The sequence below is a fragment of the Malaclemys terrapin genome, chromosome 19, assembly GCF_027887155.1.
Source record: "Malaclemys terrapin pileata isolate rMalTer1 chromosome 19, rMalTer1.hap1, whole genome shotgun sequence".
In the NCBI taxonomy this organism is placed as follows: Eukaryota; Metazoa; Chordata; order Testudines; family Emydidae; genus Malaclemys; species Malaclemys terrapin.
Window position 1 is genome coordinate 16,528,473 of NC_071523.1, and position 25,614 is coordinate 16,554,086.

The window sequence follows — 25,614 nt, forward strand, 5'->3', positions numbered from 1 at the left end:
CAAGCTCTTGAGCTACGCAGAACTCTTCTTCAGGGGCTAAAGACGGCTGCAGTGGGATCGGGGGAGCCAAGGGGTGCACTAGCTTGAAAGGATGCTGGGGCAGTTTTTCAAAAACACAAATAGCAATTAGGTCTTAACTCTCATTGAAAGCCCCTGGGAGAACCTAATTGCCACTTGTGCCTTTGGCAACCTACCCTAGTGCCTATGTAAGCAAACCTGGGTAAACGGATGTGGACAGGTTTGTGACTTTCTGATTCAAAGGTCATGAATGGGCCGCATCTACTCCAGTATTATCTCCTATCAGGAGCAGACACCTAGCCCATCCACTGGGCCTACCCTAGACAGCAGGGTGGCCCACACTGGCACTCCTGCTAACGTCACCTGAGCTGTACCAGAGGGAGATGATGATAAAACATACCAGTGTAAGGAGTGGCTGTCTGCCAATAATCAGCTTTTCCTTTCCAAGCACATTTGAAATTCTGTCTCCCCCAGCATCAGTCCCAAACTGACTCCCCTAGATAAGTGAAATGGGCAGCTCCAGGTGACCTGGCTTCGGAATGCAGGGGTCCTCTTAATGGGCACCCTCCAATACCGCAATAGCTGGCTTGCTTTGTTGCTAATATCAGCGATTCCCCACCCCCACCATAAATGATTCTTCCCCCTCCCCCTGCAACTAGTGTGGAGAGTCTTTAAAAATGTACACAGGGGCTTTGTAAAACTGTTGGTTAAAGCACAAAAGCCAAGGTGGCTGCATCTTCCAACTTAATCAAGCGCAAAAAACAAAAACAAAAAACGTTGCCATCACCTCTCTTTGGCGGCAGTTCCAAATATCCCCTGGTTTGACATCAAGAGGAGATAATGGGAGTTATGCACCTAATTTCCTGTCTGCCCCTCTGAAATCTTACCCCAGAGAAGACGTCGGGGTTTTTATGCAGCTGTAACTGCATTGGAAATGTTCTGGCTAGCTTGCATGTCCTGCCCATCTGTCTTAAAGCCCAGGGTGTGAGGGTCATTGCATTGAATAAAAAACACCTTAACCTGTTCAATTCGCCAGGCCGATTTCATAGCCAGGGTCTGTCAGAATGGAAGCAACAACGCACAAAAAAAATCCAGGCCTGCTTTATTTATTGTTAAGGGTGGATTTGGAATTGCCTCTGTCTCTGTGCAGAAAAGAGGCTTTCAATTTGCTTGGTAAAGGCAGCTGTCACTTTAAATGCAACAGCTGGGCTGTAATTAAGATTTAATCTAAATACGAGAGAGGAGCCTTGCAAAATAAACAAATATATATAATTTTTCCAGCTGCACACTCTGATGACATTGCACATGCAGGAACCAATGACAACGCTGATGATGTTGTGTTTAAAGGCCTAACTATTCAAATGTTTCTCCGTGCTTATAGGGCTCTGTAGCAGATTTACCAGCCATTGTTTTTCTGAATGAGAAGGATTTCAAAGCATTGGAGTGGATCTGTAAATGGAGACCTTTTTGTTCCTTTAATTTTGTCTGCATAAAAAGGGTTTTTCATGGTCTCTTTCCCAGCTCGCCATCCATTTGACCAATAATACAAAGGGCATTCTGGAGCGCCGGGGGCTGCCATAGTACCAGCATTTCCTTTCCTCTTGGGTTTGCACTCCTGTTGGGTTCATAAGACAAGCACTTGTCATACTTTTGTGGGGGTAGCAGGGAGTGGAATAATAAACCACCCCTAAATCGCCTGTCTGGGGATCAGTGTGGGAGTGGGTCATGACTGATAGGGCATGAAAGTTCCACTGCCTGCAGTCTGTAATTGGAACCCATCCTCTTCTGCCTGTGTCATGCTGTGATGGATTGTGTGGGACTCTGGCTGCAAAGATTGTCCTCGCAAAGGCCCCAGTTCCTTAGTGTGGAGATAATCATCGGTCAAGGCCTTTCTCGTGTGTATCTAGTTTGGGCATGGCAGAAGTCTGTACAAGGGTCTTGAATGCAGGAAAGGTGAGGGCATGGCAAATGGATTGGAAGATGTTCTATGGGTAGGTGATAGCATCTGGAGTGGGGGGAGAGACAGATTGGAATGGGGGAAGGAGACTAACAGGGTGACGAAGGAGGGTGTGTGTGAGAGAGAGACATAAGAGATGAGAGGGAGGCTGGAGTGGTATTTTGTGGGGCCTTGTAAAGGTTGGGTATGTGTACAGTGCAAACACAAAACCCACAAGAGCAAGTCTCCAACCCCAGGTCCGCTGACTCTGACTTGTGGGGTCAGGCTCCTGGGCTACAAATAGCAGTATAGACATTCGGGCATTGGCTGGAGCCTGGGCTCTGAGCACCTCCCCCATTGTTGGGTTTTAGCCTGAGCTTGGATGTCTACACAGGTATTTTTAGCCCCATAGCGTAAGCCCCAGGAGCCCAAGTCAGTTGACCTAGGCTCTGAGGCTCGCTGCCTCGGGTCTTTTTTGCAGTGTGGATAAACCGATTGCAATGTGATGGACAGTTGGTTCCATGTGAAACGATTATGTCCCCTTCCCTGCTGCTGTATATCCCCACCCTGCAGTGAGTTCCTTGTGAGCACCCGTATGGCACTCATCACAGGATCGAGGCCTTTGCTTCCAGGAATTATTTCGGGGAAGTTCTACAGCCTGTGTTTTTGCAGAAGGTCAGATTCAATGACCGTAGTGGTCCCTGCTGGCCTTAGATCCTATTGGCCAGAAGAGGGGCGATCATTCCACAGGACTTGCCAAGTGGCTGTGAAGCGTGTTTAAGTCTAAATGGGAGGAGGATGGGGGGGGAAAATTGGTTATAGAAACAAATCAAGTGGAATGGAATAGCTGAAATGAGAACACAATGGAAAGGCTGTGGTGTGTTTGAAACCATGAAGTGATGCTGCAGTGGTTTGAGCTGCTTGTTTGTATGGTTCCCGTTTAATTAATTAATTTATTTTTCAAAGCTCACTTCTATTTTTACGATTGTGCCAGATGTTAGCTGAATTAGCTCTGCATGTTTAAAGAGAGCTGTGACTGGATCATTAAACATGTTTTTGAAATAGTCCGGTTTGGGGCAGTTATAATTAGGACAGTGTGCAGACAATTTATGTAACTTGATGGAAAAAGCAGAAGGCTCTTTCTTGGTTTGCAAAGGATTTGACCTAAAGGATGAGAGTCGGAGTGGAGGGAGAGGACTCCTCATACTGTAGCATATAGACGCCTACAGCAGCTGTCAATAGTCCGGAGAGCCCCAAGGTGTTTGTTCTGCTGGTACTGTGTGTTTGGTAACATGGGGAATTGCAGTGGTGATTAGCAAGCAGCACAGCAATGTAGATTTTTGGCATGCCTGGGAACCCCGCCACACCGATGTCAAAGACAACTGAAAAGCCACGGAATCATCACCTGAATTCCCTCTTGTGGTCTCCATCTCCCTCCCTTGCAGCACTGGATTTGGGAGGCCACTGCTAATGCGGATGGTGCATCTCATTTGTCCATCCTCTTAAGGGAAAGTGGCTATTCCTGCCCCCTCCCAAAAGTCTGTCTCCCACCAGAGCCAGGCCGCTGAGAATAAGTTATTTTTAGGGCTGTTGATTAATCGCAGTTAACTCACGTGATTAACTCAAAAAACGTAATCACGATTAATCACACTGTTACGCAATCGAATACCAACTGAAATTTAGTAAATATTTTTGGATGTTTTCTACATTTTCAAACATATCAATTTCAATTTCAGCATAGAATGCAAAGTGTACAGCGCTCACTTTATATTATTTTTATTACAAATATTTGCACTGTAAAAATGATCAACAAAAGAAATAGTATTTGTCAATTCACCTAATACAAGTACTGTAGTGCAATCTTTGTAGTGAAAGTTGAACGTATAAATTTAGAATTATGCACAAAAAACCCTGCATTCAAAAATAAAACAATCAGTCCTACTTCTTGTTCAGCCAATTGCACAGACAAACAAGTTTGTTTACATTTGCAGGAGATAATGCTGTCTGCTTCTTGTTTACAATGTCACCTGAAAGTGAGAACAGGTGTTCGCATGGCACTGTTGTAGCCGCTGTTGCACATTTACATGCCAAATGAGCTAAAGATTCATATGTCCCTTGATGCTTCAACCACCATTGCAGAGGACAGATGTCCATGCTGATGATGGGTTCTGCTCGATAATAATCCAAAGCAGGGCAGACCAACGCATGTTCGTTTTCATCATCTGAGTCAGATGCCACCAGTAGAAGGTTGATTTTCTTTTTTGGTGGTTCGGGTTCTGTAGTTTCCGCATCAGTGTTGCTCTTTTAAGACTTCTGAAAGCATGCTCCACACCTTGTACCTCTCAGATTTTGAATGGCACTTAAGATTTTTAAACCTTGGGCTGAGTGCTGTAGCTATCTTTAGAAATCTCACTTTGGTACCTTCTTTGCATTTTGTCAAATCTGCAGTGAAAGTGTTCTTAAAATGAACAACATGTGTGGGGTCATCATCCAAGACTGCTATAACATGAAATATGTATGGCAGAATGTGGGTAAAACAGAGCAGGCGACATACAATTCTCCTCCAAGGAGTTCAGTCACAAATTTAATTAACACACTTTTTTTTTAACAAGTGTTGCCAGCATGGAAGCATGTCCTCTGGAACGATGACCAAAGCATGAAGGGGCATATGAATCTTTAGCGCATCTGGCACATAAATATCTTGCAATGCCAGCTACAACAGTGCCATGCAAACACCTGTTCTCAGTTTCAGGTGACGTAATTAAGAAGTGGGCAGCATTATCTCCCGTAAATGTAAACAAATTTGTTTGTCTGTGTGATTGGCTGAACAAGAAGTAGGACTGAGTGGATTTGTAGGCTCTAAAGTTTTACATTTGTTTTATTTTTGAATGCAGGTTTTTTGTACAGAATTCTAAATTTGTAAGTTCAACTTTCATGATGGAGATTGCACTACAGTACTTGTATTAGGTGACTTGACAAATACTATTTCTTTTGTACAGTGAAAAATATTTTTCATCAAATATAAATATAAAGTGAGCACTGTACACCTTGTATTCTGTGTTGTAATTGAAATCAATATATTTGAAAATTTAGAAAACATCAAAAAATATTTAAATAAATGGTATTCTATTATTGTTTAACAGCATGATTAATTGCAATTAATCGCTCGACAGCCCTAAATTCCTCCCCTCCGCCCCCAAACCTCCTGCAGTTCAAATTTCATTTTAAAGGCTAGTAATAGAGGTCTGGATTAAGCTGTGGGTTAGATTAGGTAGCCAGATGTTTAAACTCTGTCAAATGGAACTGTAAGAGTCCATGATTTAGCAGTCTCTTCCATCTATAAACTTCTAAGCCGCAAGATGGATGTATGCTATAACTATATCTAGCTGCTAGGCGCTGATCCTCTCTGACGTGCCCAGACTTCTAGCTGGACCATGCTTTTGGGATCTTAGTAAACTATACCAGAGGGAACAAATCCAGAAATGGCTCTTAAGAGGAGGGACTGGCCTAGATGACCTATAAGGGCTCTCCATGAAATGGTTTTCTCCCTCCCTTCTTGTTGTCAGGCATGCCTCTAATACGGAGTCACCCTCCATTCAGGGGCTGAAACCCTGCATTACGATTTGAGGTCATTACTGCTGAGCTATGCAGGTCTGTGGGTTTAACTGGCTCCAACCAGTGTCTAAAGGGTGTGGGATGTCTCTGGACCGGAGAAGGTCTTGGAGGGAAACCCTAGAAAAGGCCCATCTGAGGGAAGACGCTTAGACTGTTCCTATTTTTTCAGTTACTGGTAAGTCTCAAACCCCAGTGAGGGGTGAGTTTGGACACTAATGCTGGGATAGTTGATGGGTTATGTGCTTGGTCCATGCGTAGAGCTCGAATAAGACTTGTATCCTGTCTATTTTAATTCTTAAACCAAATCCCCTCTCTTCAGCATTTAAAAAGCTGGCTTGATTTCACAGTTGACACAGCTAATTGTCTTGCAAATAGCATTGCAAGCTTGAGAGTCCAGGTGTGTCTTTAGCAGAGTTCCTTCACAGTTCCGTGGCTGGGCAGAGAAATCAAAGCTGGTGCAGGATAGACCTGTGTGTGTGTGTGTGTGTGAGAAATCATTGAATCATCGACACTGGTCCCTGAGAAGGGAGTTTGGCAAAAATTAAAACATAAATCTCAAGTTCTCTCTCTCTCTCTCTCTCTCAAAAATCATGCACACACAGCTTCCCTGTCCTGGCCATGCACACATGTTCTTATGTCTTCTTAAACACGAGAAAGCAAGAAGAACTAAGGTCTCTACCTTCCCGATTTCTCCCTGATCAAAGCAAGTATGAGCAAAAGGCTCAGTGGTGTGTACGGGAAACGTGTTTGCATTGCCTTCCTGGCCCGCTAGGTACTGTTTGCACAATACTGTATTTAGGGAAGGGGAGAAAACCCTTCCTTGTCTCAAAGGTTAAATTCTAAACTGAAATTAAGATGTGCCCTGGCCAGTGGGGCCAAGTTGGGCCCTCTTGTAAATAACAAATAGCTTGTCATTTAATGCTGGGATGGTGTATTCATGCGTAATGAGTTAGCAGAGTTTATGCTTCCTACCCAGTTATGGAATAAACTTGAGTGGCTGAACAGAACCAGCAGACTGGTAGTACAGAGCGAAGAAATGTTTCACAAATCCAGCAGTAAATCCCTGCATGGGATGGAGTGCGATCCAGTAGTTACCGCAGAGGTCCACACTCAGTTCTCAAACTGATTCTATGTGTAATTATGGACAAGTCATTTATCTCCTCTGGTTATCTGTCTGTAGTATGGGAAGGGGGTGATAATATTAAGCTAGCTCCCCAGGGGCTTAATTCATTAACGTTTGTAAAGCCCATCGAGATCCAGGCTTTGAAAGCGCTATAGAGCAGCAAAGCCCTAATAAACCATCTCCATGCAAGTGTATGAAACCAGCGGGCAGCTGGAGTGTGTGAATGAATGCTGATGTTGCCGCATCCACCTTTAATAGCCCTGTGAGCAGGAGGATCTGGATATTTCCTTACCAGACTTTTATTGACAAAATACTGGAGATGATGTTGACAGTGCAGAGAGGCCAGGACAGAGCTATATAAACAGGTAGGTTGGTAATCTCCGTGGGGAGGGCTAGACAGGGAGTGCAGATGCTCAGGGATGAGTCTGTATTGCTGGGTCATGGCGGTTCCCTCTTCTCGGAGCATAATCAACAGTGGCCCTTTAGGTTCAGCCTAGCAGCTTCAGAAGTGGTTTGTTTTCGTATTTGACACGTGAACCTCCTTCCTCAGACATTTGTGAAAGAAATGAGCAGGAAACATTTTGATCTAGTGTCCCAAGAACAGTATGCAGAGAAGCTGTCTTGAATCCTGAAATGCAGTTAAGATCCTCGGTTTGTTTGTCTGGCTTAGTGTATGACTCTTTATTCCCACCACATCTTTTCACTTCCACCATGTCGGACAAAAATGAAAAATAAACTTGAACGCTGATGGGTGGCTATAGCAGTGGCAGTGTGTGTTGCCTTCAAAGTCTGGTGCTGCACTTTGGATGTCAGGTTTGGGGCACGATTTCACAAGATGTAACGCGCCCTCACTTCCCACTGAAATCACTGGAAGATGCTCCGCACCTTGCAGGATTGGACATCTAGATGGAGGGCTGTCATGGGGAGATGGGTCCAGCCCAGCTGTGACACACTTAGCTTGTTTCCCAAGGTGGAGAAAATGAATAAAGGCAGGTCATGGGGCTATGTCATGGGGTGGAGATAGGACAGAAGCCAGCTGGATAAGAGGGGGGACTACAGTAGGAAGCCCTGGGGAGTCTCAGCTTGCTGAAGAGAGACTTCAAGGAACCCAGGAGGGGCTATTGCATGAGAGCAGAGGGTGGATAGAGTATCTTGAGAAGACAAACCAGAAGAAGGGGGTGTGTTCATCTTGAGACTGGTGCCGAAGACTTTATCTTGTGTTTAGTCTGGACTAAGTATCACCCTCAATAAATACTAACTAGCAGAAATTACAAGGAACAAGATGGTTGAATGGATGAATGTTTGTGATATGCAGTATTGTAACGTTACTCATCACGGGAATACCTCTTTAATATCAGAAATAATACAGAATCCATTTTAATCTCTATTTTTAGTTCACATAAATTGCAATGCAAAAACATTTCCTATCCTTGAAGCCATTTTTATTTTGGCCCCATCATTCTGCAGTGTATCTCTAATCACCTGCCACTAAAAAGGGGCTTAGTTTCAAGTGCCGATTCATAGCAAATGTCATTTATGAACATTTTAGTGCCGAATGGAAGCTATTTCAACGGCATCTGAAAGCAGAATTTAGCTCTTTAGAACTTCATTCTGAAATACAAAGATCTTTATGAAGAGATCAAATGACCTATTAGGATTAAAAAAAAAAAATTAGGCTAAAAGCCAAAGGATACAATTTTCACCTCAATGACTCAACTCCTCTGTCACTTTTGAAAAGGAGATTTAAGCACTTTGGGAGTCTTTCGTTGACTTTTTATGGGACTTAGGCTCCTAAGTCATTGAGGTCTTTTTTTGAAAACTTTACCCTACATTTTAAATAAAAGTATTTCTTCAAAACACAGAAAGCGGGGGGGGTGGGGTGGGGTGGAGAGGTTCCCTGACTTTTCTGATGAAAGACTGTTCGCTAATCATCTAACCAAGACTGATTCATGTAATCCCTTTTAAGAGCAGGATTTTTACTCTTGTTTCAGAAGAAAGGTTATTGCTTAATCAAGCTACTGAACTGACTAAAGTTTGAAGTAACTGAATGGGACAGGGATGTAATCGCAAACTATAATCCCTCATTGTCCTCTAATTGGAAACCAGAATAGCCATATTAGCTTTAATAAATTGCTGTTAAAACTTAAAATCCCAGCAACATCTTTCTTTCTCTGTCTCTGGGTGAATATTATTTATTTCTCATTTTCATCCATCTCCAGCAAATCTGTCTTGCTGCAGAAACACCACAAATGTCTTAAAGAAAATGAGAGGTTTCATGGGTCCTGGATGTGCAAAAGTTTGGTGAATAATATTAACATAGTATTTGGGAGGGAATGAGCGCTGGGGTACTGAATAGCTGGGGGAGACCAGGAATTGGATTGACTTAGGGATTTGGGGGTAGGATAGAGATTCCTTCACCTCTGGATCACCCATTCAAATCTAGCCGGCATCAGTAGCGGCAGGAGGTTGTTACTCTCTGTTGGTTATTTGACCTGCATGAAATGGGTTTTGTTAATCTCAGTTCTGTTCCCAATGGATAGGTATCCTTGCAAAATCAACCGTGGCAGTTGAAACTAATTGATGACCTTTGTGGCAGCCTGAAAAGAACTTGGCTCCAGACAGCATGACCTCCCTCCCTTATAACTTGCTGCATTTTAAAAATAAATAAATTGTGACCTCAGCATTCTTTTCTGGCATGACAAGCAGCCAGCCCTAGCTGTGACATACTTTCTCTCCAGGCCGCCCTGACTTGCTGATGGATCATCCATCAAAGACTAGCTTACTTTTTAAATGTTGTTGAGCGTGGCTTTTCAATGGCTAATGCTTTAGGTTGTCTTCCCCCTCCACCCCCACACACCATGTTTTAAAATGAAAACTATTTCTAGGTGTGTGGGTCTAATCTTAGACCTGTTAACCAAGACAGGAACTCCGATTTCATGGGTGAAAGCAGTACAGTTTCTGTGCACATTCTCTCTTTAAAACGTTACCAGTAGGGGTGATGCTTCTGTGCCTGGTTTCTCATTTGATCATGACTCTCTGATCATGTTGAGAGTTGAGTCCTGTGAATTGGACTGTTTAACGCTTGCTGTGGATATTGACACCCCTCCCTATAATAGAGCGCAGGGAAGATTTATAGTCGTTTTGTCTTGGGATTGATCTTATACGTAAGAAGGAACAAAAGCCTCATGAATCCTTGCAGTGCGTTCTAGTCTTCCTTCTCAGTACATTTTTGCAGTGTTCTGACACTCTCTCTATTATTTCCTAGAAACTTTTGCTACAGTCTCCTTTAGTGCTTCTATAGCCTACAGAACTACAGTTCGCTTTCTGGTCTTCTGAAGATGATCTAAATGTAAATGCTTGAATGGCTGAATTCTCGAACAATGGAGGAATGGAGGATAGACTTTGAAAGGCCATTATTAGTTATCTTCACTATGGTTACAAAATAGTTTGAACATCTTTTGGTGGTACACCTCTACCCCGATATAACGCTGTCCTTGGGACCCAAAAAAATCTTACCACGTTCTAGGTGAAACCGCGTTAGATCAAACTTGCTTTGATCCGCCGGAGCGCGCAGCCCCGCCCCTCCGGACCACTGCTTTACCGCGTTCTATCCAAATTCGTGTCCTATCAGTTCACGTTATGTAGGGGTAGCGGTGTATTTTTAAACCACTATAATACTGAAATGAACTGGGTAATGTATGAGCACTGCTGCCGTCTAGTGTTGGAATCAGGACTGATTCCAGTGTGTCATAGATCCTATACTGATAGCAACTAAAGGAAGCTTGGCGGTCCAACTGGCAGCTCACAGGCGGGCTGGACTCCTTCCAACCCCCAAATGCATCCACTCCCTTCCTCCCTCCAGCAGACCTGCTCTACAAAAAGGCATCCTCCATGTGGCGTGACCTTGTGTGTGCGGTCACACTATGCAGAGGACACCATTTTGTAGAGCACCTATTTCTGTAGGTAGACCGTGGAGGTGCCCCACGACTAGCTTCCAACCCACAGCACTGAAAATGTTGGACCATGGCAGGTGCCTGTGCTTTTGGAGGAAGATGATCTGTGCTTCGTTCATGATGAAAAGCAGGAAGTTGCAAGTTTGGCCTGGCACGCAGCATACCTATAACTATAAAATCTTAGCTGGCTGCAAATTGGTTACAATACCAACCAGTTTGGAATATCAGTGCAATAAGGAAAGATGAAAATTATCCTGCAACAAAACACAAGCTGCTGCGCAGATGCTGCATCAGATCGTGGTGTGTGGAACGGAGGAGCCAAGCACAGACTTGGAGCTGGCATTGCTCATAACCCTGTAGCGAGCAGAGCTGTGCAACGTGCTCCCAAAAGGGGAACTCCTCTGAATTTCTGGGTTTTATTATACACTGTAAACTGGGCTTGTGGTCACTGTTGTGGGCCCAGTTTCCAGGAGAGGTGAGGAAGGAGATGGGTTTTCTGTGAAAGCAGGTTGGCTGTTTCAAATGACTTTTTGGTTTAACCCCAGGCTGAGGCGTAGTGGCAGGGAGCAGAGTTCCTCAAACAGAAGTGTCTGCACACATCCATGTGATTAGACCTCTGTGGCTGGTCTAACGATGTGGGAGCCAGCATTGGTAGCAGGACCCTGGTGGGTGGAGAAGAGAAGCCTTTTTCCTTCCTTTCATTTCATCCGGCTTCTCACGCAGGTGGAAAATTATGGATGGGACAGATGTTGTTCATAATAGAGCAGTATGTGAATAGATGTAGTTTTGTTTGAGGGCCTGAGGAAAGAGGATTCATACCAATTTAAATGCTGAAATTTGTTGTCAGCCTTGGGTGAAATCCTGGACCCATTGACATCTGGGAGATTTTCCCATTAGCTTCAATGGAGCCAGGATTTCACGCCCTGTCTGCAAGGGAGAGAATTTTATTTGAAGTCCCAGGATGTTCTTCTGTAGTATAACACCATGCTACCCAAAGTAGCTCTCAATCATTTTGGTGCAGGTGAGGGAGAGGAAGGGGGAATCTGAATTGACCAAAGATGACCTGTTGGATTTGAGTTACTTGTTCAGAAAATGCAAAATCTACAAAAACGTTAATTCAGTGGGCCCTTGTAGGCCTATTTTAATTAGCCAAAATTTACACACTCACCTTGCTGTGAAAGTCACGTTTGTGCCTTGCTCTATAATGTGTCTTAACTGTGTGCTTTCTTACTAGGTGTGCTGGGCACACGGCTCCCTCCGTCTTGCCTTTGAGATTCCCTGCCAGTGAGGGCTGCTGTACCGTGTGATGGACTTGGACCCATATGCAAGCATGCAGGTCGGGATGCGGGTGGTCCGTGGAATTGACTGGAAATGGGGCAACCAGGACAACGGCGAAGGGAACGTTGGGACCGTGGTTGAGATTGGCCGGCAAGGCAGCCCAACAACACCGGATAGGACTGTGGTGGTCCAGTGGGATCAAGGGACCAGAACCAATTATCGGACTGGATTCCAAGGAGCCTATGACCTTCTTCTGTACGATAATGCACAAATAGGTAAGGCCAGTGAAATATTAGTTGGACGTTGACAAGAGGTGCAGCCATGTAATTCAATAAAGCCTTCTGTCTTCGCATATGTCTGGCTCAAATGACAGCCATCCTCTACATCTCCAGGTCTCGCAGCTGCTAGGGAGACTCAGTGTGGGTGTAGATTGGGAGCCAGGAATTCCTGCATACGAAGCCGTGCTCTGTGACACCGGGGAGGGGGGGGAAATCACTACATCTGTGTCTGATTCATTTGTAAAATGAAGATAATACTCAGTGTGAATTTGTTAGTGTTCGCACTTTCCATTTTCAGAGTGTTGGGCAAGGTACCAGTATCATGGGTGGTTAAATATTGTCAGATAGCCTGTGAACTAGACTGCCATGGTGGTAGCCATACTGTGCCTAACAAGTCACCTGGGTCTTTGTCAAACATTCTCTCCCCTGCTCTTGAGTCATTCTCTTTTTCGCTCCTTTAAATATTCTCACGTTTAGAATGACAGAGCACAACTGCCCAGCGCTTTCACCTAAACAACAAAATTAGTTGTTTTTTTAAGGGGGGGGAGGGAGGGGAGAGATAAATCTCATCTACTTAAAAAGCAGAGACTGGTGTGAAGCCAAACCCCAGGCCCAAGCAGCTCTAGGACTTTGGGAAAGGTCTAACCCCAGGGTAGATGTAGCTTCTGGATTCGGTGGGTTCACTACTAAGCTCTATTGTAAATTCATGGGGGGCAGTCTAAAATACAGCGTCATCCCCCTTCACCTCCTTGCCCCACCAAGGGGGGGGCGCTGACCACCCTCCATCTCAGCAACCCTAATCCTGGCCTGGTGTGGAGGGGAGCTGCAGAGTGAGCCTGCCCCACACTCACCCAGCAGCAGTGTTTCCTGTCCCACTGGGCTGGTGCCAGCTCCGGGTATTGCAACCTTGCACAAGGGGCTGCCGCACCAGTGGACTTTACCCACACAAATATCATTCATATGAACCTGTACATACCTATCAATGAAGTATTAAAAAAAAAAAATCCATTGTCTTTGCACCCTTGTTTTTTGCTTTCTGTGGGTACTGTTGAAGCCACGCTAAAGCTGCCCTTGCCTGACAGACTCGAACTTTGCAGCTAAGAACCAACTCTAAAGAAAAGCAGTTTAATTCCCATCACCTTCCTGTTTGACTCCAACAGCTTGAAAATTGCACTAGCCCAAAGTCTAGGACTGGCAAAATGCCGACAAAACTTACTGCTAGATCTGAGGTACGGTTACATGGTTTGAAAGATACCTTGTAAGTTTCTGGGCTAGATGTGGATGCTTTGTCATTTGAATGCCAGGTATCAGCCCAAAATTATGCTGATGATTCTGATTTTGCAGTTGAATTTTGATGCGACTTTTAGCAGCTATTGTCCCGAGAACCCTGAAGCCAAAAACCAATGCTTTGTACTATTGGGAAGCAGAGTCTCGAGGCTGCCTTCAGATGTAATATAAACTATTTGGGTCAAATTCTGCCTGCAGTGTAAATCCAGAACATTTTAATCAAAGTTGGAGTTGCTCCGGACTTGCACCAGGAGAGCTGAGGGGAGAAGTTGACCCCCTGATCTCAGATGCAAGGAATTAGAGATGCTGAACATATGTAGGAAACTATTGCAAAGGATTGTGGGAACAATTTTTTCAGATCTGGATGCCTGAGGTATATAGGCACCAAAATAAAAATGCCCTGATTTTCAAAGTTGCTATGTAACCCCAGATCCCCTGGGAGCTATGAAAATCAAGCCTCTCTTGTTTAGGAGACTCACTCTAGGCAGCCAGAGTTGAACATTTTGCCATAGTTCTACAAATGTTTCTGGGTCATGTGAATGTTTTCCAATATTCTTGGGCCAGTGATCAGAAAGATGTAGGGGAGGGATCCACTTGACTGCTTTGTGTCCCTGATTTTAAATTGTTCTTAATGAAATCTGAGAGGAGATTGGTGTGGGGAGCTGGAGAATTCCTGTTTTAATGTATTACTCCTGGTTTTCGTATGCATCTGTGATAGGAAAATAAAGGGAAATACATTTTGACAAAGCCATTGATGTATTTATTAAAGATTTTCATTGGCAAGCAGAAAAAGCGGCTCTGTAGAAAATCAAAAGTTGCTCCCATGTAACATCATTTTAATGAAGCATTTGAGTTTGTTTGCTTTATTCTTCTATCGCAAGAGCATGAAAAAGGCACTGAAAGACGCCATTAACCATTACTCCAGAATAAATGACGTGCTCACATACAGATGCTCACTGAGCTTCCCAGGCCCCTTTTCTTGTTGAGACTTTGTATCCTAAATCATTATTAAAACTTCATTTTCAAAGGAATCATCCCCATTCATGCAGAACAAGCTCCCAAGTACTGTGTGCGCTGCTGCTTTTTAGTTACGTTTCAAATTCTCTGAGACACGTGCTTCACATCAGAAGGGCTAAAAAGCAAAAACCGTTCAATACGAAAGCTTCCCAAGCAATCTCACTGGAGCGGTGCTCGCTCTCTGGCGTGAGCGCAGGGGTTGCCAATTGCTGCGTGAAAGATGAGGCGTTCTCTTGGGGAGCCCTCTGATCTGAAAACTGTTCTGCTGCATGCCCCAGGGGGAGCCTTTGGCCTAATCCTCCTCCTGCAAGGGCTGGTGAGGCAAGCCTATGTGGAGGAAGCAGTAAGAATTAGCTGCTTTATTTTGTTGTTGCTAGTCTTGGGAGCAGCTCTAAGCATAAGCTGGGTAATTTATGGCTACGGCTTGCAAAAAGGTGAGATTCCCAAAGCCCATTGAGTGTGTCTGGAAATCCCAGCTCAGCTTTCAAGGGTGGGGTGCACCATGCGGCTGACGCACTGCTGCAGAAACGCTTTCCACTTCACAAGCCACCCCTAAAGGCTGGAGGAAGAAGCCAGCTGGCCAGGAGTCAGTCATAGACTCATAGATTTTAAGGTCAGAAGGGACCATTATGATCATCTAGTCTGACCTCCTGCACAACGCAGGCCACAGAATCTCACCCACCCACTCCTATAACAAACCCCTAACCTATGCCTGAGTTATTGAAGTCCTCAAATCATGGTTTAAAGACCTCAAAGTGCAGAGAATCCTCCAGCAAGTGACCCGTGCCCCACGCTGCAGAGGCAGGCAAAAAACCTCCAGGGCCTCTGCCCTGGAGGAAAATTCCTTCCCGACCCCAAATATGGCGATCAGCTAAACCCTGAGCATGTGGGCAAGACTCACTATCCAGCACCCAGGAAACAATTCTTTTTAGTAACTCAGATCCCACCCCATCTAACATCCCATCACAGGCCATTGGACATATTTACCTGCTAATAATCAAGGATCAATTAATTGCCGAAATTGGGCTATCCCATCATACCATCCCCTCCATAAACTTATCATGACTGCTAGTGGGGAGAGGAGGAAAGACCGAGAAGAAAGCCGGGAGAAAGAAAGATGGAGGAGACCTGACCTGGGAAAAGGAAGAGACTGAGACCTGCTGTCGTGCCTCAGATAAAAGGCAGAGGGAGGGAACCGAAGGATTCTTTGCCTGGGGTTCCAGGATACCTAAAGCCTGCCTGCCCTCGTCTAGCGACTGATAGCAAATTGTCTGAGGATAACAAGACATCCCCTTGGGCTTCCTATAGATGGAGCCAGAAGAGGGCCTGTGTGCTAGAATAGTATAGTAAACTTTTCAGGAGTGAGGATGAATGCATGGAAAACTGAAGTGCTCAGATACTATCAGAGTGGGGCATAGAAGTACCAGAGATATATAAAAGCAGTGTTTAAAGGCTTTGGCAGTAGTTAAAACAAGTAGAGCTGCAGCCCCTCCAGCAGGACTAGTGTGTTAAGCCGATCACCTTTTGTGATTGGAGTCTGCCTGTGTAACGTTTCCTAAAGACACTCTGCAGTTGGCATCTTTATCAGCATTTTAAATAACCCAGTTTCTGCTCCCGGGCTCTCCTCCTCCTCTTAAAGCATTTCGTTTAAAACAATAAACAGTCCAACTTATTCTCTGTGCGGCGTGTGTGTGGGAAGGTGAAATGGGAACTTCAGAACCTCTTGTACAGGAACCTACTGAAAGTGGTTCACAACAGTTCAGCACTCGGAGTACCCTCGAAGTCAGGGGTTCTCAAACTTCATTCCACTACGACCCTGTTCTGACAACAAAAATTACTACACGACCCCGGGAAGGAGGACTGAAGACCAAGCCCCCCCATGCCGGGCAGGGGGACCAAAGCCCAAACCTCCCCTCCTCTCCCCCCCCCCCCCTTGGGGAGAGCGAAGCCAAAGCTTGAGGGCTTCAGCTCTGGTCAGTGGGGCTTGGACTTCTGGCTTAGGCCCCAGCAAATCTAATGCCAGCCCTGGCGACCGCACTAAAACAGGGTCCCGATCCACAGTTTGAGAACCGTTGCTGTAAGTAATGCCAGCTGAGCTCTGTCTAATGCATTCAACCTTGCAACAGCTTCTCTGATGGATTGTGTGTGTATTTGGGTTTTTTAGGTGTACGCCATCCCAACATCATCTGTGATTGTTGCAAGAAGCACGGGATCAGAGGCATGCGGTGGAAGTGCAAGGTGTGCTTTGATTACGACTTGTGCACGCAGTGTTACATGAACAACAAGCACGACGCCTCGCACGCCTTTGAGCGCTATGAGACTGCCCACTCACGACCGTAAGTCCTTGGCTGCTCGCCAGATGATGAGTTGTGTAAGTCAAAGAGCCATTTGGGGAGCTGTGCAGGAGAGTGTGAGGCTTGTGCCTGTACTCTTGTCAATAGAGCTGGTTGGGGGAAATTTATTTATTTATTTTAATACATGTAATTTATTGAAAACATTTCTGAATTTTGGGAAAGGAAAAAAACAACTGAATTTTCATGAAAAAGTCACGTTAAATGTTTAGTGTTTCTGCCAAAACTTTGACTTTTTAGACCAAAACAAACTTGAAATAGGTAAGATTTCGATCAGCTCTGCTATTCGGGTTCTTGCACTGTACTCTTGTCTAACAGCTGAGTGTCTATGGGTAGTTCCGTTGCCTGCAAGAGTTCCAGAATCAGGCCCACGCTTTGTACTGCCTCTTTAACAGCAAAGGGTCCCTGGATTAACTCTGTACTGGGTGCAGGAGCCATCCTTTTAGCATTTACAAAGATGTCTAGTGTCTCTAGAGAAATGTTCACAATTATTTGTTATCGAGCATTCAAAGGTATACCAGGCTGTTCTCATTGATGTCCCCGACTGTTGCTGTAACCTGTAAAAGGTGGACAATGCAAGGGCCAACTGCTTGGTATATGCTGTCCTGGGGAGCAGACTCCCAGCTCTGTCACAGCCTCTCTGTGCCACCTTGGAAGTGTCACTTAACCTCTCTGCATCTCTGTTATCCAGCTGTGAAATACTGACCTACTGCTGGTCAGAGGATGTTTTGAGCCTTAATGTTTGCAGAGCCTTGGATGACTTGCCCATGGATGTATGAGTACCCAGTGCCAGATTAGGGAGAAGAACCTAGAGTCCTGGCTCTCTATCTCCTTCCCCCTCTCTCCCCAGCATCCCTTCTTTCTAACCACTAGATCTCATTGCCTATGCAATTCCTCTTCGCTTATGTAGTGGAATGCAGGTCCTTATGGTCTATAACACGGCACGCAGTGTTTATAAAAACTGTTCCTTTAGGGATTCTGGGGTAGGAGGAAAAGCAGTCGTTCCCAACAGTCCTTCATCCCCCCACCACCCCGTAGCTTTCTCTCCAAATTTCAACCTCTTTTCCTTCCTGTCTTGTGGTCCATGAGCCACCCAGCACTTGGGATGGGGTCTGCTGAGCTTGCAGTAGCTAAGCATGGCGTTTGAGGCATAACCTGGAGTGTACATGGATCCTGCCAGTTTGTCGCAGACACTACCTGGTAGGTCTGTCCACCCCAGTGCTAAATTGGAGTAAGTCATTACTGTCCTGAGTTGATAGGCTTTTACCCAGACTTTGCAGTGGTGTAAATGGTTACACAGTTTGCAGGGCAATGGAGAATCTGGCCTCTGGTATGTGAATCGAGTTTGTTTAGTGAGGGAAGTAATGTCGAAGGAATGCAGAGGGCCTGATCATGGGTGCGCTGCAGAGAGGAAGAGTGCAGGGCATGTCCTTCTGTAGCCGTTAAGATAATACAAATAGTAAATCTTCCTCATCCCATCCCTAGTGCATCAGTGCCGCCGAAGGCATTTCCATGGCCTTCATTTACACTAGTATCCGAGTTCCTTACAAACGTCAACATAGTTATTCTTGCAACAGTCCTGTGGGGCAGGGTTGGTGTCCCCATTGTACAGATGGGGAGCTGAGCGATGACGCAACTTACCCGTGGTGTCAAGGAAAGTCTGAGGTGGAGAAAGGATGTGAACCCAGATCGTCAGCTAGTGCCCCAACCATTAGGCCATCCTTCCTCTCTGACTGCAAAGCTTTGAGGGGCACAAGACCCCGAGGCTGGCAGTAGCATAGCGGATGGGGTGCTAGCAGTCTGACCTGTAGTTGAATTCCATAATCCTTTTTGGATGAGATTTGCCCTGATGAGCCAGTTACCCTCTCTTCCACCCTTGAAAGACACATTTACAAAATCTTTCCTCCTTCACATCAGTGCAAATGTTTGTATTATTATATTGGGTGTTTCTTAAAGATTAAGGCCTCCTGGTATGTTACACAATCGATACATAGATGACTTACTGTACCCCCATCCCTTGCGTGAGAGTGACTCCCACTGGAGTTAATGGAAGTTCTGTTTGTGGGATTGAATCAGCAAGGGCACTGTTCAGAGCTCTAGCAAAATGTTGCAAATCATTTGGTATTCTGTTGAGGGGAGACTGTCTCTGAGCCTGGGGGTTTGTGTTACCCATTAAGATTAGAACATTTCTCGCGGTTGCATTAATATGACAATCCAACCAGATAACGTTGTGAAATGACCTTTGGGGTTCCTGCAATGCGTTCTCTCTCAACATTATAATAATTAGTCTCTTGCAACACTACAGCGAAGTAATCATTCATCCCATTCAGCAGAGCGGTTTAGAGCTTAGCCGTTAAGTTGCATGATCCCAAGTCCAAAAACAATTACTGTAAATGGCTGTGCTGACACATGTCCACTTCAGTGCTCCAATTCCCATGCACTTGCAATGATTCCATAGGACACTGCTGTATATACCGTGCATACCTTGCAATGCCAGCTCTGCCATCCTTTCTGACCCTGATTGGGAACACCCAAGAATAACGTATTTTTTTTTTTAATCAAGCTGTCTGCTGGGCAGCTTTCTCCCTGTCTCTCCAGTATACAGAATGTGTGGCCTTTTCTGAGGATGCTATATGGGGAAGGAGACAGATGGATCAACTTGTCCTCTTAAGGCCACCGTACAATGTGAACTCCTGAGCTGCCGGAATTGGGCAGTGGGGCACGTGGTGTCAAAATGAAGCAAACTGCTGGGAGCTGTGCCAATAAAGCTGTTGGACCTGTTCCTGCCTGGTCTGCTTGGATTTACCAAGACAGCACAGGGAGGGGGTCAGTTTTACAGTCTAGTGCATAGAGAATTGCCTGAGCCAACTCTAACCATCACTTTGGACTGGGCACATGATCCTTTTTTGTACTGTACTGAGACAATCTCCCTCCCCAAGAAGTCTCAGAACTTTCTCCCTCTTCAGACGAGAGGTGTTTTTTGTTTTTGTTTTTTACCCTTTTCCTGCAATTGTCTTTCATACATACAGTTTGTTCACTCCTCCGCCCCCAGCTTTGCAACAGGGAATGGAGTTAGTGTAATTTCCTGTTTTTTCACAGGAGTCCTGCCGTGGAATGAGAGAGGCCCATTGCATTTTAATTCTGCCAGCAGCTTCCTCTAACTCATGAACATGTAAGATTACCATGAGATGATGTTCACCAGCAAACACAGTCCCCAGAATTCAGGTTTTTTTCTCCCAACTTGCCTGTCCATCCCCTGACACTTGGTCAGAAACGCTCACAACCAGCCAATGCAGGGGGCATTTCAGGCAGCCAGCCTGGGAGTTCCCAGACTTAATATAAATGCATGTTGCTTGTAGTCCTACTAAATTCATGACTCTTGCAGCCCTCACACCACATGTTGACCAGACTCCTGGTGCGTTCCTCTGACACGCTGGGTGGTGGCCACCTTCTCAGTTCTTCAGCAAGCTGGCTTAGCTGTCTTGAAAATCCAGCAGCTCGTGTGGAAATGGAGGGTTAAACGCTGAGTGAGTGAATGTAAAGTACGGGATTGCTTCCGGTACATGGGAGGCGAGTGGGAAGCTCGCCAGAACAGACAGACCCAGGGGATTGTGGGATAGTATTGACGGACTATCCAAACATGAACTAGCAACATGAGCTTCAGCTGTGTCCTCAATGCAAAGGGAACCAGGCTTGGTCAAACACTATACCAGAACTTACCTTGGCTTGTACCTATTCCCCTTAAGTGAGCCATCGAGCCCAGATTCGGACGGGGGAGGGGTAGGTGCATGTTAAAGAGCTTTGTGTTTGGGCATAAACATATGTCAGACCCCGGGTATACTGTGCAGTGTAGACACACCCAGACTGGTTCCTTCCTGTTTATCTTAACTCACTTTGAAAGTGCATTAAACTGAACAGGAACAAGTCACTCTACTTCCAGAACCGGAGTATCCACACAGAGTTAATCAGGAACAACTCCATGTGTAGACAAGCCCTAACTACAGCATTAAGGACTTGCCTTGTCCTCTGAACTCAGTCTGCTTGGGACTTGTACGTGAATTGCAGGGCACAATCTATTTTGATTGCTACCTCCATAAAACCTGTTCGCTCTGCAGTCCAGCTTTCTGTAATACACTCAATTAATCCTATCTGCCCCCTCCCAATAGTCTGTCAGGTGTTTGCAATGCTTTCGCAGGAGGCAAATGCATTCAGGGGGATATTTGTTATGGTATCAGGGTTAGGATGTGTGTTCAGTGGGATATCAGATTATGAGGCACTTTTTACATTGATATCTCGGGGGACAAAGGTGTTAATCCTGCTCCTATTGAAACCAAAGACAAAACTCCCATTGATTTCAGTGGGTTGGTGCCATTTGCAAGCATCTAAGGGATGCAGCCAAGGTTGGTTAGCCCCGAATTTGGACATGGTTCTTTTTGCATGTGTTAGTTTGCAAAGACCCCAGAGTCCTATGGTTGGGCTGTTGGTTTTTCACTTTTTTGCAACAAAAATTCTTCAATTTTTTTTTTTTTTGCTTTTTAAAATTGGCACCATCCTCTCACGCCAGCCCTAAGTGCTGTTGCAAGGGCAGAAATTCCAGTCTCTAGCCTCACAAGTGATAGAGGGGAGGAAAGCCCCTGAAACATTGACTAGTTTATTTGACACTTGACTTCAGAAAAGATTCTGGCTTGGATCCTAGGCTGTAGCTCTGGGCCTGTTGTTTTGTTTTGTTTTATTTTATTTTATTTCTATTCTGGTCACTCCCAAAAACCCAACCTGGACGGAGACCTCCATCATGCTAGGAGCTGTACGAACACATACGACAGCCCAGTCCCTGCCTCAAAGAGCCTACAGTTGGCTGCATGAATCCTGCAATGAACTCCATGTGGGCAGGCCTTACTGCAGGGTCTAGACCGAATTGGACATGACTCAACATATGTGTGGCCAGCACGAGGAAGGATGGAGGTTGGGCACGAGAAAGGATGGAGGCTTGGCATAATCAGATGAATGGCACGTTCATGCAGCCCTTATTGACTCAATGTGGGTGACGTTCACCCTGGGCATTGGGTTTGCACAAGGCCTGTGCACCACTTGGGTCCCACATACAGCTTGGTGTAGTGGGTTTTTGTTGGAGGAAAAGTCCCCATTGGGCCCCTCACCATGGTCCTGTTGTCTGAAGATGCAGGGAAGAGAATCCAGTAGCCACCACCAGGCAGAGCGTAAGGATTTGTGGTACCTGCTGTTCATCTTGCTTGTTTTGAGTTCATGAGTTTAGCTCAGCCCAGTAGGAAAGGGCTCGTATTTCCATCCATTTCCTTTCCACGGTGGATCGTTCAGCTGTGGGGTGGGGATCACGGCACAGATCGAACGATGGGTTTTTAACGGTAGTGGGAGGTGTGTGGGCATGGCTCATGAGCTGTGCCTCCCATTGTGTTTAAACCCACATTAATCCCAAATAAATTGAGCACACGTTAGCATGAGCCATGTCCCTCCAGGTATGGAATGGAGGACAAAAAGGGACCAGCACGAAGCTGTCAGTGATGTGAGAAAGCTTTCTTGAGTCTAAATGGGAGAGGGGGGAGAGCGGAGAAAGGTAGCACAGTGGTTGTAACTAGGTTGCACACTTGGTTTTTCATGCTGTTTGCTACGTTCAGTGTCTCTGTAATTTACTATGTGAGGGCTGCGTGGGTCAGAGAAATTATAGCTCCAAAAACACAGGGTGGGAGCTTCCCGCTGTGGAAGGCTGCAATTTTAAAAATGAATCAGAAATACACACAGTGACTCTTCAAACCACTGGGCTCAAAAGGGAGGCAGACTATCAGAGTGCTTTTTTGTTTGTTGCTTTATTTATTTTGATTGTGTTACCCTGCAGGATATTGTAATATAACTGCGAGGTACATCTTTTTATGCAACAACCTTCACGCAGGGAATTGCTGAACTACATGAAGCAATTTTACAAAGAGATACTTTGCAATTTGGGAGTAGGAGAGACTGGGTATAGCTTTGTTTTGGTGCAAAGAGAATTCCAGGACTTTTGTGTCTTAACTGCTGTAGTCTTGTTCCAGGTTAAGAATGGAGTAAAAGCCCTGATGTAAAAAAATTTAAAAAATGGAATGAAGTAACCTAAAAGAGATCCCACATAGATGCTTCCTGGTGGTGGTGGTTTTTTTTTTTTTTTTTAGTGCCTCTCTTGAACATCTGATATTTGGGCTGCAAAAGCATGCGCCCTAGGCGAGGGGGCAGCCTTTCCGAAGAACAAAACTTGCCTACTTATGAATCAGTGAACCCTGAGCAGTGCCGATGGGAAAGCTGCAAAGAGAATGCTGCTTGTATCATTCATTTTAATTTTTTTTCTGTAAAGTAGAAGAGGGAACCCTTGGCAGCTCTCCAGAGACCTGCCAAGCCTGCATGTTAAAAGGAGATTGTAACTGCTTTGTGGGTTTTTTTTTTTTTAAATAGGCTATGCTAGACTTAATATTTAGAGGCTCTGATCTCCTTTCTCCTTCTGGATGTGGGGATCTTTTGATTATTTAGGATTAGGAAATGAACAGCCCCTAGCGTAGCAGCGCTTTGTTTTCAAGCCTCGGGCAACGTATTGCGCTGAGCCCACTTGGGTATTAATTAGCATGAACGCTTAGAGCAAGGAAGCTGCTCGCGGGAGAGCCCACCAGAGTTTGCAGCGTCCCATGATTTTGGTTCAGTGGAATTGTTTCCAGAAACCACTAGCTCTGTTACAGTATCTCCACCACTTCCACCTCCCTTCCATAGTATTCGTGGCCCCATGGGGTGGATCTGAATGTTGGCGTTTTGCATGACAACAGAACCCAGTCCTCTTTATGGAACTGCATTGGCCTTCTAGGGGAGGAGGTGGTTAATTTGACATGGGACATCCCCTCTTCCCATGGACCGGTAGTCAGCTGTCCATGTCTCTTCCCGTCCTGACTCAGTTAGCTCTGTATGCTTGGCCCAGAGACATGGCTGTGTCCTAGGAGCTGTTTTGCCCCAGTATGTCGCCATTGTTATTTCTCCCCTGTGACTTGGCAGACGAAGAGTGCTCCATAAATAGCCAGTGGGTTGTGCTTGTGCAATGAACGGCCATCCGCTTTCCCTCCCTTGCTGGAGCCCACGTGGATGAACTCCGTGGCTAAGCCAAGACGAGACAGGCACATGAGTGTGTGCGATGGCTCGGTAATCCCAGGATTTAAGAGGCCCTAAGCACTGGCGAGCACACCGGGGAGTCCCAAATCAGCTTTGGAAATAGCCCCAAAAATACATATTCACCTGAAGGTCCTTTAAAGCCCCCAGCGGATCTTAGTTCAACTCACTGGCTGCGGGCAATTCTGATTGTTACTCTTGTAATCTGGCTCTGGTATTGCCTGGATATTGTATATGCTGGAACTGATCAGCAAGTTCCTAGCTGCTCCAGGAAGGCACAACAGGTCCATTTAAAAATGAAGCTAGAGTTTGCTGGCTTCTGTGTTTCCAGCCAGGCTTCGGCCACCCCGTCGTCATCGTCATTTCGGGGGCGGGACCTTCCGCCGCCTCTGTCGGGGGCGGGACCTTCTGCCGCCTAGGGGGGCAAAAAAGCTGACGGCGCTCCCTGACCTTAGTGATCCTCACATTAGAGGCATGTGCACAGGGCGCTGCATATTTCTGAAGATATGCTTCTGTTCAAAAATCCACGGAAATCTCTTCCTCCCGGGTCTGACTGAGCGAACTCTGGAGATTTTGCTGAATTCAAAACTAACTGGGGGGTAAAGTCTAGCCTACAGGCTGTCAATAATAGCAGTGTAACCATCAGTGCTTTCTGTTCACGGCTTATCTGGGAGTTGAATTGTAGCGCTAAAAACCTCCAGCTACCCCAATACGGTTTATCGATAAGAAAATTGGTGGTTTTGTGAGATGGTAACATCTTCCTTATCTTTCATAAGCAGTGTGGAATTGATGACAGTCGGCATTGTCCTGAGGAGCCCTTGTCTGCCTGCTGTTTCCTGTCTGAAGACAGACTGTTCCTCACACCTTTTTGTCAACTGTTGGAAATCGGCATCCTGATTATCACTACAAATTTTTTTTTCTCCTGCTGATAATAGCCCACCTTAATTGATTAGTCTTGTTATAGCTGGTATGGCAACACCCATTTTTTTCATGTTCTCTGTGTGTGTGTGTGTGTGTGTGTGTGTGTGTGTGTGTGTGTATATACATATAATATATATATATATATCTTCCTACTGTATTTTCCACTGCATGCATCGGATGAAGTGGGTTTTAGCCCACGAAAGCTTATGCCCAAATAAACTTGTTAGTCTCTAAGGTGCCACAAGTACTCCTGTTCTTTTTGCTGTTACAGACTAACATGGCTACCACTCTGAAACCTGTCTGAAGACACTGGCTAAAACTTTTTTTAAGGTTTGTAAATAGTCATAGAATCGTAGACCTGGAATGGACCTCGAGAGATCATCTAGTCCAGTCCTCTGCACTCAAGGCAGGGCTAAGTATTATCTAGGCCATTCCTGACAGGTGTTTGTCCAACCTGCTCTTAAAAATTCCCAATGACTTAGATTCCACAACCTCCCTAGGCAGTTTATTCCAGTGATTAACTATCCTGACAGGAAGTTTTTCCTAATGCCCAACGCTTGCTGCAATTTAAGCCCATTGCTTCTTGTCCTATCCTCAGAGGCTAAAGAGAACAATTTTTCTCCCTCCTCCTGGTAACCATATTTTATATACTTGAAAACTGTTATGTCCCCCTCAGTCTTCTCTT

The 25,614-nt window shown here is 45.4% G+C and overlaps 1 protein-coding gene across 11 annotated transcripts in view; it reads left to right on the plus strand.

Annotated features, from left to right (window-relative positions):
- MIB2 (MIB E3 ubiquitin protein ligase 2) overlaps nucleotides 1-25,614 on the plus strand; it is a 107,999-nt gene that overhangs the window by 25,850 nt on the left and 56,535 nt on the right. For 10 of the 11 annotated variants that reach the window (XM_054009384.1, XM_054009386.1, XM_054009383.1 and 7 more), the window contains 2 exons: nucleotides 11,880-12,198; nucleotides 16,670-16,841. In XM_054009384.1, coding sequence (XP_053865359.1) covers nucleotides 11,952-12,198; nucleotides 16,670-16,841 — 419 coding nt within the window. In that variant the 5' untranslated portion in view covers nucleotides 11,880-11,951. Of the gene's footprint in view, nucleotides 1-11,879; nucleotides 12,199-16,669; nucleotides 16,842-25,614 lie in introns of those variants that run through there. The other variant, XM_054009393.1, reaches the window with a different exon arrangement.